General features: G+C 36.7%; 1 protein-coding gene across 1 annotated transcript; it reads left to right on the top strand.

The window, feature by feature from the left end:
- Nucleotides 1-10,428: 10,428 nt before the first annotated feature.
- Nucleotides 10,429-18,792, top strand: LOC125302417 (ras-related protein Rab-5B-like). Its single transcript, XM_048255572.1, has 6 exons — nucleotides 10,429-10,561; nucleotides 13,181-13,528; nucleotides 14,138-14,289; nucleotides 14,790-14,912; nucleotides 15,433-15,526; nucleotides 16,401-18,792. Exons 2-6 carry the CDS (start codon nucleotides 13,369-13,371, stop codon nucleotides 16,523-16,525), a joined length of 654 nt encoding a protein of 217 aa, XP_048111529.1. The 5' UTR covers nucleotides 10,429-10,561; nucleotides 13,181-13,368; the 3' UTR covers nucleotides 16,526-18,792.
- Nucleotides 18,793-19,077: the final 285 nt, after the last annotated feature.

Below are 19,077 nucleotides of genomic sequence, written 5' to 3'. Positions count from 1 at the left end.
AGTGTAAGCAGTCTACAGTGGGTAGGAGTCATAGTTGATGACAAGCTAACAATGGTACAATGGCTGAACAGTTAAAAGTTCAGTAGTTTAAAGGGTTAAATTGGCTTTAACAGTGAAATATTGAAATATTGTGAGGACTTTTTTTTTTTAAAACAGTTTTTGGCAAAGGAAGCAGTTGAACAGGATGTGTGTAGTCTTAATAGGGACCGGTTGTATGCTTAAAGCCTGAGACTGGCAGTTGATCCAGGTGGCGGAACACCTGCCATAGGATTCTAATTGCTTACTTGACGTATTGTGATGTCATAATCATAATGTTAAGTCAATGGGGAAATTTTGATAGTTTTTAATTAATAGTTTAAAAAGTATAAAAGTTACAAAGTTGAAAAATACATAGCACCCATGTCCTAAGTAAGACCCTACGTAACATAGTTTGAATGAAGTTTCTCGTTAAGCGGTTGAAGCTGCATTAAGTGCGTTAGAAAAAGAAGAATAAGAACTAGAAAAGCATTTCCTGAAGGAAATACAGTACATGAAAATGCAAAAAAATATGATGTAAAATATCATACAGAGTAAAACAAACTATATTGGTTTGCTAGGTAGATGAGGTTTAATATAGTTGGAATGACTGAACAGTTAAATAGGTGGATAGTTTATATAGTTAAATGATTTGCTTGGTAGATAAGGTTTAATATAGTTGGAATGATTGAAGCGGTTAAAAGGTGGATAGTGAAATGGTTAAATTATTTGGGTAGATAATTGACGATAACTGACAGTTGGAATGGCTCTAATGTTTGCTAGCAGTTATAATAAGATAATAATGTTAACCAAGTTACTTAATAGTTAACTTAACTACTAAATATGAAAACATTAGCTAAGCTTAGCTAGCATGCTAACATGTTAAGTAGGCTAACCATGTGACTTAGCTTACTTAGCTAATCATTTTTTAGTAGGTATGCTAACTATTCTAACTAGCATCTTTAACTATAGCTAACCGTATTTACTTAGCTAACTTAGCTAATCATTTTTAGCAGTTATTACACTATCTTGTAGCATCTTAACATGTTAAGTATGCTAACCATGTGACTTTAGCTTACTTAGCTAATCATTTTTAGTAGGTATGCTAACCATTTTTAACTAGCATCTTCTATCTTAACTCATATTCTTAGCTAACTTAGCTAATCGTTTTTTTAGCAGTTATTCTAACTATGCTAACTAGCATGCTAACATGTTAGCATGCTAACTATCTTAACCATGTTACTTAGCTAACTTAGCTAATCATTTTTAAGTTTTCTTAAAAATCTAAATTAACATCTTAACATCTTAACTATGATAACCATGTTACTTAGTTAACTTAGCTAACTAGCTACAGTGGGTAGGGTCATAGTTGATGACAAGTAACAGTTACAATGGCTGAACAGTTAAAAAGTTCAGTAGTTTAAAGGGTTAAATTGTTTTAACAGTGAAATATTATAGTGAGGACTTTTTATTTTGAAACAGTTTTTGGCAGAGGAAGCAGTTGAACAGGATGTGTAGTCTTAATAGGGCCAGTTTTGTATGCTTAAAGCCTGAGACTGGCAGTTGATCCAGGTGGCCGAACACCTGCCATAGGATTCTAATTGTTTACTTGGCCCGCATTGTGATGTCATAATCATAATGTTAAGTCAATGGGGAAATTTTGATTAGTTTTTTAATTAATAGTTTAAAAAGTATAAAAGTTACAAAGCTGAAAAATACATAGCACCCATGTCCTAAGTAAGACCTCACGTAACATAGTTTGAATGAAGTTTCTGGGTTAAGCGGTTGAAGCTGCATTAAATTTTGGAAGGAAGAATAAGAATAAGAACTAGAAAAAACATTTCCTGAAGGAAATACAGTGCATGAAAATGCAAAAATATGATGTAAAATATCATACGAGTAAAACAAACCTATATTGGTTGCTAGGTAGATGAGGTTTAATATAGTTGGAATGACTGAACAGTTAAATAAGTGGATAGTTTAAATGGTTAAATTATTTAGGTAGATAGTTGGCGATAACTGACAGTTGGAATGGCTCTAATGTTTGCTAGCAGTTATACTAACTATGTTAACAAAGATAATAATGTTAAACAAGTTACTATGCTAACTAGCATCTTAACAATGTTAAAATCTTAGTATCTTCCATGTGACTTAGCTAACATTTTTAGTAGCTAATCATTTTGTTAATCTCTTTTCTTAAAAATCTAACATTTAAGCCGTTTGTTAACTTATTAACCATGTTACTTAACCATTTAACTTAGTTAATCATTTTAGGTGTTATGCTAACTATCTTAACTATGCTAACTAACATTAACATCTTTAACTATCTTAACCATGTGACTTAGCTAACTTTAGCTAATCATTTTAAGTAGTTTTGCTAAAAATCTTAACTAGCATGTTAACATCTTAGCATGCTAACTATCTTAACCATGTGACTTAGCTAACTTAGCTCACTAGCTACAGTGGGTAGGAGTCATAGTTGATGACAAAGTAACAGTTACAATGGCTGAACAGTTAAAAAGTTCAGTAGTTTAAAGGGTTAATTGTTTTAACAGTGAAATATTGTAGTGAGGACTTTTATTTTGAAACAGATTTTGGCAGAGAGGAAGCAGTTGAACAGGATGTGTAGTCTTAATAGGGCCAGTTTGTATGCTTAAAGCCTGAGACTGGCAGTTGATCCAGGTGGCCTGAACACCTGCCATAGGATTCTAATTGCTGTGATGTCATAAAGGCCAAATGTTAAGTCAATGGGGGAAATTTTGGTCGTTTTTTTAATTAATAGTTTAAAAAGTATAAAAGTTACAAGGTGAAAAAATACAAAGCCCACATGTCATAAGTAAGACCTCGCAACATAGTTTGAATGAAGTTTTCGTTAAGCGGTTGAAGCTGCATTAAGTGCAGTTAGAAAGAAGAATAATACTAAAGCAAGAATTCCAGGGAATTACCAGTGCATGAAAATGCAAAACATATGGTGTAAAAATCATATTGTTAAAACAATGACATTGGTTGCCAGGTGATGAGGTTTAATACAGTTGGAAATGACTGAACAAATTAAATAGGTGGATAATTTAAATGGTTAAATTATTTAGGTAGGTGAGAGGTTGGAATGGCTAAATGCAGCTTAGTTATGCTAACTATGGTATCCAAAGATGATTGTAAGTTAGAGCAGAGCTTAGCAGGGACAGGGATCTTTAACTATGCTAAGTAGAGAGAGCATGCTAACTATCTTAACCATGTGGAATGAAACTTAGTGGAAACCAATTGAAAAGGTGGCTAACCATGTTATTTAGCTAACTTAGCTAATAATTTTAGTAGTTTTGCTAAAAAATGCTAACCAAGATGCTAAAACATGCTAGCATGCTAACTACGCTTACCACGTTACTTAGCTAACTTAGCTAACTAGCTACAGTGGGTAGGAGTCATAGTTGATGACAAAGTAACAATTACAATGGCTGAACAGTTAAAAGTTCAGTAGTTTAAAGGGGTTAAATTGTTTAACAGTGAAATATTGTAGTGAGGACTTTTATTTTTTGAAACAGTTTTGGCAGACGGAAGCAGTTGAACAGGATGTAGTCTTAATAGGGCCAGTTTGATGCTTAAAGCCTGAGACTGGCAGTTGATCCAGGTGGTCGAACACCTGCCATAGGATTCTAAATTGCTTTATTATTGTGATGTCATAATCATAATGTTAAGTCAATGGGGAAATTTTGATAGTTTTAATTAATAGTTTAAAAAGTATAAAAGTTACAAAGTGAAAAAAATACATAGCACCCATGTCCTAAGTAAGACCTTAACGTGAACATAGTTTGAATGAAGTTTCTAATGCTAAACGGTTGAAGCTGCATTAAAACGCATTAGAAGAAGAATAAGAACTAGAAAAGCATTTCCTGAAGGAAATACAGTACATGAAAATGCAAAAATATGATGTAAAATATCATACAGAGAAAAACAAACTATATTGGTTGCTAGGTAGATGAGGTTTAATATAGTTGGAATGACTGAACAGTTAAATAGGTGGATAGTTTATATAGTTAAATGATTTGCTTGGTAGATAAGGTTTAATATAGTTGGAATGATTGAACGGTTAAAAAAGGTGGATAATTGAAATGGTTAAATTATTTAGGTAGATAATTGTGATAACCACAGTTGGAATGGCTCTAATGTTTAGCAGCAGTTATAATAAGATAATAATGTTAACCAAGTTATTTAACTTAGTTAACTTAACTACTAAATATGAAAACATTAGCTGCTTAACTAACGCTAACATGTTAACAGGTTAACCAATGTGACTTATTTTACTTTAGCTAATCATTTTAGTAGGTATGCTAACTATTCTAACTAGCATGCTAACTATGCTAACCATAATACTTAGCTAACTTAGCTAATCATTTTTAGCAGTTATTCTAACTATGCTAACTAACATGCTAACATGTTAAGAGATGCTTAACCATAATTTAAAGCTTTTACTTTAGCTAATCATTTTTAGTAGGTATGCTAACTATTTTAACTTAGCATGCTAACTACGCTAACCTATGTTACTTAGCTAACTTAAATTAATCATTTTAGCAGTTATTCTAACTATGCTAACTAAGATAATAACATGTTAGCATGCTAACTATGCTAACCATGTTACTTAGCTAACTTAGCTAATCATTTTAGCAGTTTTGCTAAAAATGCTAATTAACATGCTTAACATCTTAACTATCTTAACCACGTTATTTAGCTAACTTAGCTAACTAGCTACAGTGGGTAGGAGTCATAGTTGATGACAAGTAACAGTTACAATGGCTGAACAGTTAAAAAGTTCAGTAGTTTAAAGGGTTAAATTGTTTAACAGTGAAATATTATAGTGAGGACTTTTATTTTTGAAACAGTTTTTTGGCAGAGGAAGCAGTTGAACAGGATGTGTAGTCTTAATAGGGCCAGTTTGTATGCTTAAAGCCTGAGACTGGCAGTTGATCCAGGTGGCCCTAACACCCGCCATAGGATTCTAATTGTTTAACTACGCATTGTGATGTCATAATCATAATGTTAAGTCAATGGGGAAATTTTGATTAGTTTTAATTAATAGTTTAAAAAGTATAAAAGTTACAAAGCTGAAAAATACATAGCACCCATGTCCTAAGTAAGACCTACTTAACATAGTTTGAATGAAGTTTCTAATGCTAAACGGTTGAAGCTGCATTAAATGCGTTAAGGAAGAATAAGAATAAGAACTAGAAAAACATTTCCTGAAGGAAATACAGTGCATGAAAATGCAAAATATGATGTAAAAATATCATACAGAGTAAAAAACAAACTATATTGGTTGCTAGGTAGATGAGGTTTAATATAGTTGGAATGACTGAACAGTTAAATAAGTGGATAGTTTAAATGGTTAAATTATTTAGGTAGATAGTTGACGATAACTGACAGTTGGAATGGCTCTAATGTTTGCTAGCAGTTATGCTAACTATGTTAACAAAGATAATAATGTTAAACAAGTTACTATGCTAACTAAGATCTTAACAATGTTAAAATGCTAAGTATGCTAACCATGTGACTTTAGCTAACTTAGCTAATCATTTTTAGCACCTTTTGCTAAAAATCTAACCAGCCGCTTTGTTAACATGCTAACCATGTTACTTAGCTAAACTTAGTTAATCATTTTTAGATTGTTATCTTAACTATGCTTAACTATGCTAACTAACATGCTAACATGCTAACTACGCTAACCATGGACTTAGCTAACTTAGCTAATCATTTTAAGCAGTTTTGCTAAAAATGCTAACTAAAGATGTTAACATCTTAGCATGCTAATCCATGCTAACCATGTGACTTAGCTAACTTAGCTCACTAGCTACAGTGGGTAGGAGTCATAGTTGATGACAAGTAACAGTTACAATGGCTGAACAGTTAAAAAGTTCAGTAGTTTAAAGGGTTAAATTGTTTAACAGTGAAATATTGTAGTGAGGACTTTTATTTTGAAACAGATTTTGGCAGAGGAAGCAGTTGAACAGGATGTGTAGTCTTAATAGGGCCAGTTTGTATGCTTAAAGCCTGAGACTGGCAGTTGATCCAGGTGGCCCGGAACACCTGCCATAGGATTCTAATTGCTGTGATGTCATAAAGGCCCAATGTTAAGTCAATGGGGAAATTTTGAGTCGCTTTTAATTAATAGTTTAAAAAGTATAAAAGTTACAAAGGTGAAAAAATACAAAGCCCACATGTCATAAGTAAGACCTATCGTAATATAGTTTGAATGAAGTTTCTACGTTAAACGGTTGAAGCTGCATTAAGTGCGTTAGAAGAAGAATAATAACTAGAAAACGCAATTCCAGGGAATTACCAGTGCATGAAAATGCAAAACATATGGTGTGAAATATATTGTTAAAACAGATGATGTGCTAATTGGCAACCAACATGATGAGGTTTAATACAGTTGAAATGACTGAACTAGGTAGATGAGGTTTAATATAGTTGGAATGACTGAACTAGGTAGATGAGGTTTAATATAGTTGGAATGACTGAACAATTAAATAGGTGGATAGTGTAAAAGGTTAAATTATTTGCTAGGTAGATGAGGTTTAATAGTTGGAATGACTGAACTAGGTAGATGAGGTTTAATATAGCCTGGCCACCTGGCCTAGGATTCTAATTGCTTAACGGCAGTCTTAATAGAGCCATATCGTATGCTTAAAGCCTGAGACAGAGTATATAGTTTTAAAAATGTAGATAGTGTAATGGATGTTGATAGACAGAAAGTTGAATGGATGTTGATAGGCAGATTGGTTAATGGATGTTGATGGATAGTTTAATGGGTGGATGAGTGAATGGTTTGAAGAGGATGAATGGATAGAAAGTTGGTTGAAATGTGCCTTATATCCTTGTAGAATGGAGAGACACAGAGAGAGTTGGCCTAGTTCAGCAGAAAGCAGTTGATACAGGTGCAATCAGTTGAGCTGATTCTTTGATGGGGCCTAGATTTGCAGCTGGAAGTTGATACAGGTGCAAATCGCATGCTAACAATGCTAAAATGCTGACTATGCTAACCATGTTACTTAGCTAACCTAGCTAATCATTTTTAGCAGTTATGTTAACTATGCTAACTAACATGTTAACTATGCTAACCATGTTACTTAGCTAACTTAGCTAATCATTTTTAACAGTTATGCTAACTAGCATGCTAACATGCTAGCATGCTAACTATGCTAACCATATTACTTAGCTAACTTAGCTAATAATTTTTAGCAGTTATGCTAACTATGTTAACTAGCATGCTAACATGCTAACTATGCTAACCATGTTACTTAGCTTACTTAGCTAATCATTTTTAACAGTTTTGTTAAAAATGCTAACAATGCTAACAATCTTAGCGATGCTAACTATGCTAACCATGCTAACTAGCTACAGTGGGTAGGAGTCATAGTTGATGACAAGTAACAGTTAAAATGGCTGAACAGTTAAAAAGTTCAGTAGTTTAAAGGCTTAAATTGTTTAACAGTGAAATATTGTAGTGAGGACTTTTATTTTGAAACAGATTTTGGCAGAGGAAGCAGTTGAACAGGATGTGTAGTCTTAATAGGGCCAGTTTGTATGCTTAAAGCCTGAGACTGGCAGTTGATGCAGGTGGCCCGAACACCTGCCATAGGATTCTAATTGCTTAACGGCTCTATTGTGATGTCATCAGCCCATGTTAAGTCTATGGGAAATTTTGAGTAGTTTTTAATTAATAGTTTTAAAAAGTATAAAAGTTACAAAGATGAAAAAATACATAGCCCACATGTCCTAAGTAAGACCTACGTAACATAGTTTGAATGAAGTTTCTACGTTAAACGGTTGAAGCTGCATTAACTGCGTTAGAAGAAGAAGAATAAGAAGAAGAAGAAGAAAATGCCTAGGAAGAACAGTACAGTGCATTTTCATGCACTGTAATAAGAAGAAGCCTAGGAACAACAGTACAGTGCATTTCCATGCACTGTAATAAGAAGCCTAGGAAGAACAGTACAGTGCATTTTCATGCACTGCAATAAAATGCCTTGGAATAACAGTACAGTGCATTTTCATGCACTGTAATAAGAAGAAGCATAAGAATAAGAAGCCTAGGAAGAACAGTACAGTGCATTTTCATGCACTGTAATAAGAAGAAGCCTAGGAAGAACAGTACAGTGCATTTTCATGCACTGTAATAATAATAATAAAATGCCTTGGAATAACAGTACAGTGCATTTTCATGCACTGTAATAAGAAGAAGCCTAGGAAGAACAGTACAGTGCATTTTCATGCACTGTAATAAAATGCCTAGGAAGAACAGTACAGTAATAAGAATAAGAATAAGAAGAAGCCTAGGAAGAACAGTAGAGTGCATTTTCATGCACTCTAATAAAATGCCTTGGAATAACAGTACAGTGCATTTTCATGCACTGTAATAATACCATAATAGGGCCCCTTTAAAGCCTGAGACTGGCAGTTGATCCAGGTGGCCGGAACACCTGCCATAGGAGTAGGTTTTAATTAATAGTTTAAAAAGTATAAAAGTTACAAAGATGAAAAATACATTGCCCGGGTGTCCTAAGTAAGATCTACGTGACAAAGTTTGAATGAAGTTTCTACGTTAAGCGGTTGAAGCTGCATTAATTGCGTTAGAAGAAGAAGAAGAAGAAGCCTAGGAAGAACAGTACAGTGCATTTTCATGCACTGTAATAAGAAGAACAGCGATAATAGTCCATTGCATTTACATGCAATGCAATAATAATAATAACTAGAAAAGCATTTCCTGAAGGAAATACAGTGCATGAAAATGCAAAAATATGATGTAAAATATCATACAAAGTAAAAACAAACTATATTGGTTGCTAAGTAGATGAGGTTTAATATAGTTGGAATGACTGAACAGTTAAAAAGGTGGATAGTTTATATAGTTAAATGATTTACTTGGTAGATAAGGTTTAATATAGTTGGAATGATGGAACGGTTAAATAGGTGGATAATTTAAATGGTTAAATTATTTAGGTAGATAATTGACGATAACTGACAGTTGGAAAGGCTCTAATGTTTGCTAGCAGTTATGCTAACTATGTTATCAAAGATAATAATGTTAACCAAGTTACTTAACTTAGCTAATGTTTTTATTTTTAGTAATTATGCAAACTATATTAACCATGTGACTTAGCTAACCTAGCTAATCATTTTTAGTAGGTATGCTAACTATGCTAACTAGCATGCTAACATGTTAAGTATGCTAACCATGTGACTTAGCTAACTTAGCTAATCATTTTTAACAGTTTTGCTAAAAATGCTAATTAGCATGTTAACATGCTAACTATGTTAACCATGTTACGTAGCTAACCAAGCTAATCATTTTTAGCAGTTATGCTAACTATGCTAACTAGCATGCTAACATGCTAGCTTGCTAACTATGTTAACCATGTTACTTAGCTAACTTAGCTAATCATTTTTAGCAGTTTTGTTAAAAATTCTAACTAGCATGCTAGCATGCTAACTATGCTAACCATGTTACTTAGCTAACTTAGCTAATCATTTTTAACAGTTTTGCTAAAAATGCTAACTAACATGCTAACTATGCTAACCATGTTACTTAGCTAATCATTTTAGCAGTTTTGTCAAAAAAATGCTAACTAGCTTGCTAACTATGGTAACCATGTTACTTAGCTAACTTAGCTAATCATTTTTAGCAGTTTTGCTAAAAATGCTAACAATGCTAGCAACGCTAACATGCTAACTATGCTAACCATGCTAACTAGCTACAGTGGGTAGGAGTCATAGTTGATGACAAGTAACAGTTACAATGGCTGAACAGTTAAAAAGTTCAGTAGTTTAAAGGGTTAAATTGTTTAACAGTGAAATATTGTAGTGAGGACTTTTATTTTGAAACAGTTTTCGGCAGAGGAAGCAGTTGAACAGGATGTGTAGTCTTAATAGGGCCAGTTTGTATGCTTAAAGCCTGAGACTGGCAGTTGATCCAGGTGGCCTGAACACCTGCCATAGGATTCTAATTGCTTAACGGCGGTATTATGATGTCATAATCATAATGTTAAGTCTATGGGGAAATTTTGAGTCGTTTTTAATTAATAGTTTAAAAAGTATAAAAGTTACAAAGATGAAAAATACAAAGCCCACATGTCCTAAGTAAGACCTACGTAACGCAGTTTGAATGAAGTTTCTACCTTAAACATCACATGTGGTAAAGAAAGAAGAAGAATAATAAGAAGAAAAAGCCTTGGAAGAACAGTACAGTGCATTTCCATGCACTGTAATAAGCATAAGAATAAGAAGCCTAGGAAGAACAGTACAGTGCATTTTCATGCACTGTAATTAAAAGAATAATGCACCGTGTGCTATAAGACTCCGACTCGGTAGGTTGCACTGACGCATACACTCACTCATGATTTGTCCAAAATTCATGAGGAGAGGAAGTCTCCACTTCCCATTGGGTCAAGTTGTCCGTCAGTCACCGCCCAAGACAGTGGAACAACTAGACAAGTCAACGCAAAAAGCGTTGTACAACAGAAAAAGCAACTGAAAGGAAGAAACGCTTTGGTGATAGGTACGTGATACTTCCAGTATGTCCTGTGGGGGTTCCTAATGCCAACAGTGGTGGCATCGATGATGACTACTGAGTAAAGGATTGCGGGTCGACCTACTGGGGCGCTGTTCGGGGAACCCGATGTTTTGTGATTTCTTCAAGGCTCGGCAGGAGGAGGGGGTGGGGCTCGGACTGTTTGGGTGACAAGGGTGGACAGTAGAAGTGGGGGAAGGGGTGGTAAATATACATGTTCTGCATTTGGAAGAGGTTGAGTTCATGCTAGGCTATTGCTCTGAGTTCAGTGGTTGGAACTGAGAGCATTAAGTTAAGTTTATGTCGGCGGCGGTCCAAAGATGAAGTGTGTGAACAGTCAGATTCAAACCCTTCCATCAGGGTCTATGCATTTGAGTCGCCTGCATGATCCATAAAACTTGTGGCCACGTAAACGCCACCGAGGTGAAGTTAGTTTGATGTTGGATATTCGACAGCTATTGAAAATATTCATTGCGGCCGGTTTCACCCAGTGTTGGCAGACAGTGTAGGCCTACAAACAGATAGCCCATCTCCTTGCTTCCAGACCTACTTAGGGACCGTCTATAAAGTAGCCTGCCTTCTGATTTAGGGCTACCTTTATAGTCATTTTTTGTCAATAGCTTTGACATCATGTGACCTAGGCTACTGATTCCAAATCAGTGCAGAATAGCTCTCCTATATGTGACTAATTAGACACACCTATATTAATATTTTAAGGAAAATACATTATTTCCTATAAGGAACGGTCTCCTTTTTTCAATACCTCCCAAGTCACGTGACCTAGTGATTCCAAACCAATTCAGAATAGTTCTCCTTTATTGGACTAATCAGACACACCTTTTCTTATAGCCATTGTATGCACACTTTACTTTATATTAATATGTTAAAGAATATGCATTATTATATAAAATGTTCTACTTTTTTTCAATACCTCCCAAGCCATGTGACCTAGTGACTCCAAACCAATGCAGAATAGTTATCCTATGGGACTAATCAGACACACGTGCATGAGAGTCCAAGGGTGCAGCACGCACATCCAAATAGTTGAGTACTGGGTGCTGGACAGGAAGGCACAAGCAAGTAGAAGAACGTTGAGTCCGCACACCAGAATCTGATCCTTAGCGACATGTCTGATGAAGGGCTGGGGCCCGAAACGTCACATGTGGTGATATAGCCTACCAATAAAAAAAAAAAAAAACGCTAAGGAGCAGATTCTGGTGTGCGGACTCAACGTTCTTCTACTAATCAGACACACCTCTTCTTATAGCCATTGTATGCACACTCTATTTTATATGAATATTTTAAAGAAAATCCATTATTTCCTAGTATAAAACATTCTACTTTTTCAATACCTCCCAAGCCATGTGACTTAGTAGTGACTCCAAACCAATGCAAAATAGTTCTCCTATATGGGACTAATTAGACACACCTCCTTTTATAGCCATTGTATGCACACTCTTTTTTATATTAATATTTTGACATTTTGACCTCTGTTTGACAAAGCTCTGCATATACTAGGACGTGTCTGAAAGCAGCTTAGGTCACATGGCTTGGGAGGTATTGAAAAAAGTAGAATGTTTTATATAGGAAATAATGAATTTCCTTTAAAATATGAATATAAAACAGAGTGTGCATACAATGGTTATAAAAAGGTGTGTCTGATTAGTCCCATATAGGAGAACTATTCTGCATTTGTTTGGAGTCACTAGATCACATGGCTTGGGAGGTATTGAAAAAAGGAGACTGTTCCTTAAATAAAAAATAGAGTGTGCAGAAAAAAGCCCATAAACAGGGGCATGTGTGATTAGTCACACATAGGAGATCTATTCTGAATTGATTTGGAATCAGTATGTCACATGATGTCAAAGCTATTGACAAAAAAAACTTCATGAAGGTAATTCAGAAGGTACTTTATAGATGGTCCCTAATAAATATTTTGAATACTGGTATCTGTCGAATATCCAATCGGCGTAAAACGCCAACAGCGTCGTTAGTTTTAGATGGGCAGTGGCGTACTTATAATGTACACTTTCGTGTAGCCTCTTCGTTGAATTGACCTTACCAATCTGTGTTGATTAGTGAAATGGAGGTTACTATTAGTCTACTTTCCTCGATTCTGGCAAAAACTGAAGAGGTAGTACTTAGGCCTACTGGTATGAACTGGTGAGTTCAACAGCCAATCAAATTACACCCCTCCCTTGCGTGTACTTTAAGTAACATGTTAAACTGTTTATGGCTCGGTCCTGGCCACTTGTTAGTTTCCCGTTTTATGCGCCAGTATGCGAACAATGAACGGCGCACACACATGTAAGGTAGAGCTAGATGCTTGTTTGAATGATACACAGAATTTGTGTGTGCCATTAGAATCGCGGATCTTTAAGAGTGTGCATAAGGCAAAACTATTGCGTCATAGTTCTCTAAATGTAGCTTCCTGCTAATGGTCCCAGAGGAACTAAAAGGAATTGTTTTGCAGAGTGTTACATCAGAGTACCCAGGACTGATTAATCAGTGCTTCCCTCTAGTGATGGTTACTACTAATATGATTGACGTGCTTGGATCATGGCATACATCTGTTGTCTTTTTTTGTCCTCTTTTATTGTCTTGTAGATTTCCATCTTTCATCTGGCAGACGGGACTCATTGTCCGTGAGAGGGGACCTCTGTAACCCCCACGCCCCTCCACCCCTCCGCTCGTCCTCTCCTCCCCAGCTGTCACCGCTCTCCCTCCCTCTCTTGCACACACCCCCCCTTTCCAGCATCATCTCCCATCCCCCACCTTATCACCCCACAGCCACCATGGCAGCGCGTCCCGTTCGGCCAAACGGCCAGTCCCCCGCCAACAAGGTCTGCCAGTTTAAGCTGGTGCTGCTTGGGGAGTCGGCAGTTGGAAAATCCAGCCTGGTCCTGCGCTTTGTGAAAGGACAATTCCAGGAGTTTCAGGAGAGCACCATTGGAGGTATGGATCACTCCTCAGACTCTGTAGCCTTTTCATGCAAGTGAACAGAGACTTCACCTGTCAGTCTGTATAAATCTGCAAAAGTACACTATCGATCATACTCCACTTCCCATTACTTTATCTGACTTGACCTTTATATACTCTTAACACTTCACCTGACAACTATTAAGTGACAATGAAAACTAGACGGACTTTAGCTTTAGCACAGTCATGGACAAATAGATGCTTTCGTCTGAAGTTGGTAATTTCTTCATTGTAGAGGGCAGCAAATAAACAATGCAGCTACTCATGTGCTCTCTGCGCAGAACATTAACTTCAGTCCCCTGCTCTTTTGAGTTGGTGTCAGTCATTTGGCTAAAAATGCGATGAAGTGGGGCATGCAAATCCCATTATAATTGGGATCTATTCATAAGCTCAAGTGGACACTGGTTACTGTGGACCTTGTCAGAACTAAATACTTCTTCCCCAGTTATTAACTGGATGCTTCAAAATTAAATTTTTTTGTAGTAAAGACCTAAAATGTTGAAGAAAGCAACAACTGAGAGCAACAACCTCTCTCTTTTTTCTCTCTCTCTCTCTCTCTGTCTTTCTGTCTGTCCCTCTGTTCAGCTGCTTTCCTGACACAGACAGTTTGTTTGGATGACACCACAGTGAAGTTTGAGATCTGGGACACGGCAGGACAGGAGAGATACCACAGCCTGGCACCGATGTACTACAGAGGAGCACAGGCTGCCATTGTGGTGTACGATATGACCAACACAGTAAGAAACATTCTCACACTAACACTATGCACAAAGAGTACTGGAAGTTATAGCCCGTTTAAGGCTGTTCCTAGAGGGTTTCTACATTCTACATTCAAAACCAATGCAGATACTTTAAAATGAAAATGAATTGGACTTCAGCGTAATGCTCTACAAAGCTGTTGATTCTAAAACTTGTTTTTTTTTTTTTTTTTACATTTTTGTTTGTCCTCAAGTTACCATTAACCTAGCTCAACGTTGTTTTCTGTGCCACCGGTAATGCCTTAGGAGCGCATTTGTTTGTTTATGCAAAGGGTATAATAACTTAGAAAACTCATCGCTATCTATTCTCAAAGCAAAATTCTTCTAGGGAGCTATTTACACTGTTTTGTTATCATTACCTGTTGTTGACTCTACACCTAAAATATAAAACCTAGAGGGTAAAAGAAGAAACTTTTACTAAATCTGTACATTATCCCAGAAGTTGTAATTGTAACTCTTTGTTATGGCTTCTTGTGCAGGATACATTTGGTCGGGCGAAGACCTGGGTTAGTGAACTGCAGAGGCAGGCGAGCCCAAACATTGTGATTGCCCTGGCTGGAAATAAAGCTGACCTATCGGCCAACCGGACCGTGGAGTATGAGGTAGTGTGTGCTCTTTGCAGAAAGATGGACTCCTTTGTTTATTTCTATACTTCACAAAGAGTAGTATTTTAGCCTACCATGCTAGATGCGCAACATCTCACACAATAAATATTTAGCTTTTTGGTCTATACCAAATTAGACTTTGCAGGATATGCCCATGCTTTACTGTGTTGGTGTTGGGTATATTACATATTTCTGTGGTCGGAAGAAGTTGTAAACTTGCATATCCTTGTCATTGTAAAGACTTTTATTAGCGGGAATAAAGTTTGCTGGCTCACACTTTTACATCTCTGAATAATGTTCCTTTTCAAATTAGACATATTGTCTGTATAGGACTTGGATAAGATAAAGGCTCAGGTTATTACTTGGTCATTATTTGGTCAGAAGAATTGCCTGGAAAGTGTGGGTCAGGATCTAAATTAAGGGTATGAAAGAAAAGTCCCTTGCACAAGCCTTCCCCTCTGTGCACTACAATCATAATGTTCATGAGTCATTGCAGCTGTGTTACTTCCTGTGATAGGAGGCGCAGGCCTATGCAGATGATAATAGCCTGCTGTTCATGGAGACCTCTGCCAAAACGGCAATGAACGTCAATGACCTCTTCATGGCCATAGGTAAGTGATGTTCCCTCGAAGCCTCTCTACAGCAGGGCTGTGACCCTCTCTGTTCATGCACTGACTCTATGCAGACACTAGGGGACAGTGTCAGAGAGTGAACTCCATATTGCATTGTGACAGTGGTGGACTTTTCATGGCAGTTCCCATCTGATAATGAGATAAATGTTGCTGGGAAAAATACTTAGTTACTTACCATGTGAATGCCACCATTGCTGCTCTGTTTACTTTTGAATGAGCAACTCTCTGTCAATAGCTTGCGGTGTTTGTTTCCTTTATCTGACTTCTGAATAGATGGAAAGCTAGGCGTCCAGTAACAAACATGGCAGTTTACTTCCTCTTCCAGCATTTATGATGTGATATTTCCGCAGTCTACATCGACACACCAATGGAAGAAAGCAGAGAGTAGATACCATAGATATAAAAACCATTGTCCATTAGGTTCTATTAGGTGAAATCATATCTATGGTAGATACCATAACCATCACCATACCAGCATAAATAACATGTTGGGCTGTTGTTTCTATTACTGCCCTAGAGGATATGAGAATATTGTTGCTTTGTAATCTGTCTCTTTAATGTGTATATAACAACATAACTTGTTTCACTTGGGGCACATTATTTACATTTTCACTGACATAATCAATGTTTTATCAATGTAATTTTTCCATCAGTTATCAAGATAATCCAAACAGGTAATTTAAGCGAACACAGAATAATGTAAAAATATTAATAGAAATGTAACAAAGACAAATAGTGTCTTTGAGTGCCCAGAAAAGTATATTACTATTACATTTTTCATTACTATTATTATTATTGTTGTTGTTGTTGTTGTTGTGGTTATTATACATGTACTACGGTTTTCCTTTCTCAGCTAAGAAGCTGCCAAAGAGCGAACCTCCGGCAGGGCCAGGAGCTGCAGGGCCGGGCCGTGCAGGCCGAGGAGTGGACCTCAACCAGTCCACTCAGACCAGCAAGACCCAGTGCTGTGGGAACTAAAGAGGATGGGGAAAGGGAGGAGAGAGAGAGGAAACAGGTAGGGTGGGAAGACGGGAAAGGAGCACAGAATGTGACAGCTCAATGTTAAAGGAAGGATAGAAAAGGATGGGGTGACGAGAGGAGGACTAGGGAGGGATAGATAAAAGGGGAGGGGGGGCAGATGTAGAAAGTGAGGCAGGGAAAAATGACATTCACACTCTTAAGAGAATGAAGTTCCTGTTCTTCACCTAAACACTGCTTATTAAGAAAATGTGTCATGGAGTTTGGTTCATTAACTAGTGCCACCAGGATCTTGCGAGGGGTTTGTTGTGATTGTTGAGGCCTAAAGTTACTGCATTTGCTGTGGGATTGCTGTTATAATTGTGATTATTTTGAGTTAAGCAAAAGTCAGTTGCACATGTTGGGGATGTATGCACGACTTGTGTATTACATCCTACATCAATCCTTGATTTTGCCTAAATTTGCAAAATGGCAAGGTTGCACAATCCTGGAGGGACTGTTTAATTCATATCTATTCTGTTAAACTATAACCAAATTGTAAGCACAGGCATTCTGATGGATAGCAGGATATGATAACTTGTTTCCACAGATACAAAACTCATAGTACTTCTGATAACATGGAGAGATAAGCAGCATGACGCCAATTCTACACACATGTAAAAAGAAAACTTAGCCATCTGACTTGTAATTACGTCATGTCAATTGTTTTTTGTCCAAATCCAATTTAATTGCTGTCCCTGTATTTTCTACCTAAAATGATTATGCCTTAGTATGAGTCTTATGTATTTTTACACCATATTATAATCATCTGGCTAATTGACTGTCTTATCTAACACAGAACGCCATAGTTACAGTTGACCTGCATCCAAGAGTGATTTTGATAGGGGTTATTATGGGAAATCTTACTCTGGACTCCCGCTTCCTGGCAACGTCTCCAACGTATTGCCAGTGCCTCTCTAATTTAGCCAGATTGACAGAGTAAGTTAAGCAATCACTTTATTAGGTGTGCAAGCTGTTGAGTAAGCAGGAATCAATGGTCCGTATAAGGGAAAAGAAGGAGAAAGGAACAGGGGGTAACTGAAGCACACACAACCACATAAGTATCCTTAAAAGGCCATTTCTCTCACAAACATATGGAGGTTCCCTCTAGTTGAACCGAAGCCAAAGACCATCAGTGCCAGCTTCTGTTTGTCAGATAAGCTTCCGCTCCACAGGGCAGGGGGTCGTGCCAAGAGAACATGCCATAGCAGGGGAAGCCAAGGGAGTCAAAGGGGCACAAGTACCATAAAGAGATTAGTAGTAGCACTTCACTGAACAAACCCCGTCACAAAATCTCCATGATCCCTCTGTCATTAACCTGCGTTGTCAGTGGGCGTCGAGACTGCCCTCCTGCAGGGTTGAGGTTCAGTCCTATTATGTTACACCTGATTCAATTAACCAAGTCCTTTATCCGGTTATGTACAGTAGGATTTAGTTTGCAACTAAATACTGTGGAATAGTAGATCGTCAGGAGGAGTAGGTACCAGTGCATCAGACATTGCTGTTTGTTGACACAACCATGAGTCTTTTAGGTGACTGCTAGTGGGCCAGCTAGCTGCCAGTCCCTCATATAAGCCAGTGGATTGTAACAGTGTTAGCCAAGTTAATAAGACTATGAATGGTCAACAGTAACAAACTATCAGGTGTTTTGTTTCTGGTACCACACATTTGTACTCATTCTGTAGCTAGATTTCAGAAGCTTAATGTTAAGCCTATCAATGCATGTTTGCACAGAAATTATGATTTCATTATGTCTTAAATGATTGGCTACATTGCATCACTATTCCTGCCATTTTTAGATGGATGCATTTTATTGTTGCCTTATTTTTGTATCTATTTCCTACTACCTTTGGAACAATATTCATGTATGCATATCATTGCATATTCACCATTGTTCTTGTTCATTTAGGCCTTTCATTCTTAAAGCCATTGTATTGGCAGTTGTAATGCATCTGTACAGATATGATCATTTGTCTAGAAATAATGAACTAGCTTGTTTTTTAAAAAAAAATTATTATTCAATATGAAATATATCATTATACCTTTCTTGTTGGAAATTAATGAATCACTCATGATTCAAAGGATTACCTTCACTCACACTGCAAGGATATGGACAATCAAGTTAGTTAATATGCTTGCAAGGTTCCTATGTATTTAAATGTAATTAAGAGTTATTTTAAACAAATCATACAGTCTTTATGTTTATAAATAAATTGCCTTTCTTATTACCTCTGTGTGTACATTTTGAATGTCTTCGGTAGTTATTAGCAGATGACTAAAACATAGCAAGCAATGCTTGGTATGCCAACAGGTGCTACACCCACACTGCTTCCTGCACTAAACAAAGTCAGCATGTCATTTGGAAAGATAAGTAATGGATGCACAAATACATGCAAATATGGTTATGCCTTAAAGGCATTTGGAAGTTACCTGAATTTCTTCAGAGCGCTGCTTTGTGAGGTAATAATAAAATGAAGGTGAGTAGTCATGTTAGTACTTCTAACTCGTTAACC

This window comes from Alosa alosa, chromosome 10 (genome assembly GCF_017589495.1).
Source record: "Alosa alosa isolate M-15738 ecotype Scorff River chromosome 10, AALO_Geno_1.1, whole genome shotgun sequence".
NCBI classification, from domain to species: domain Eukaryota; kingdom Metazoa; phylum Chordata; class Actinopteri; order Clupeiformes; family Clupeidae; genus Alosa; species Alosa alosa.
This window is presented reverse-complemented; position numbering and strand designations above follow the sequence as displayed.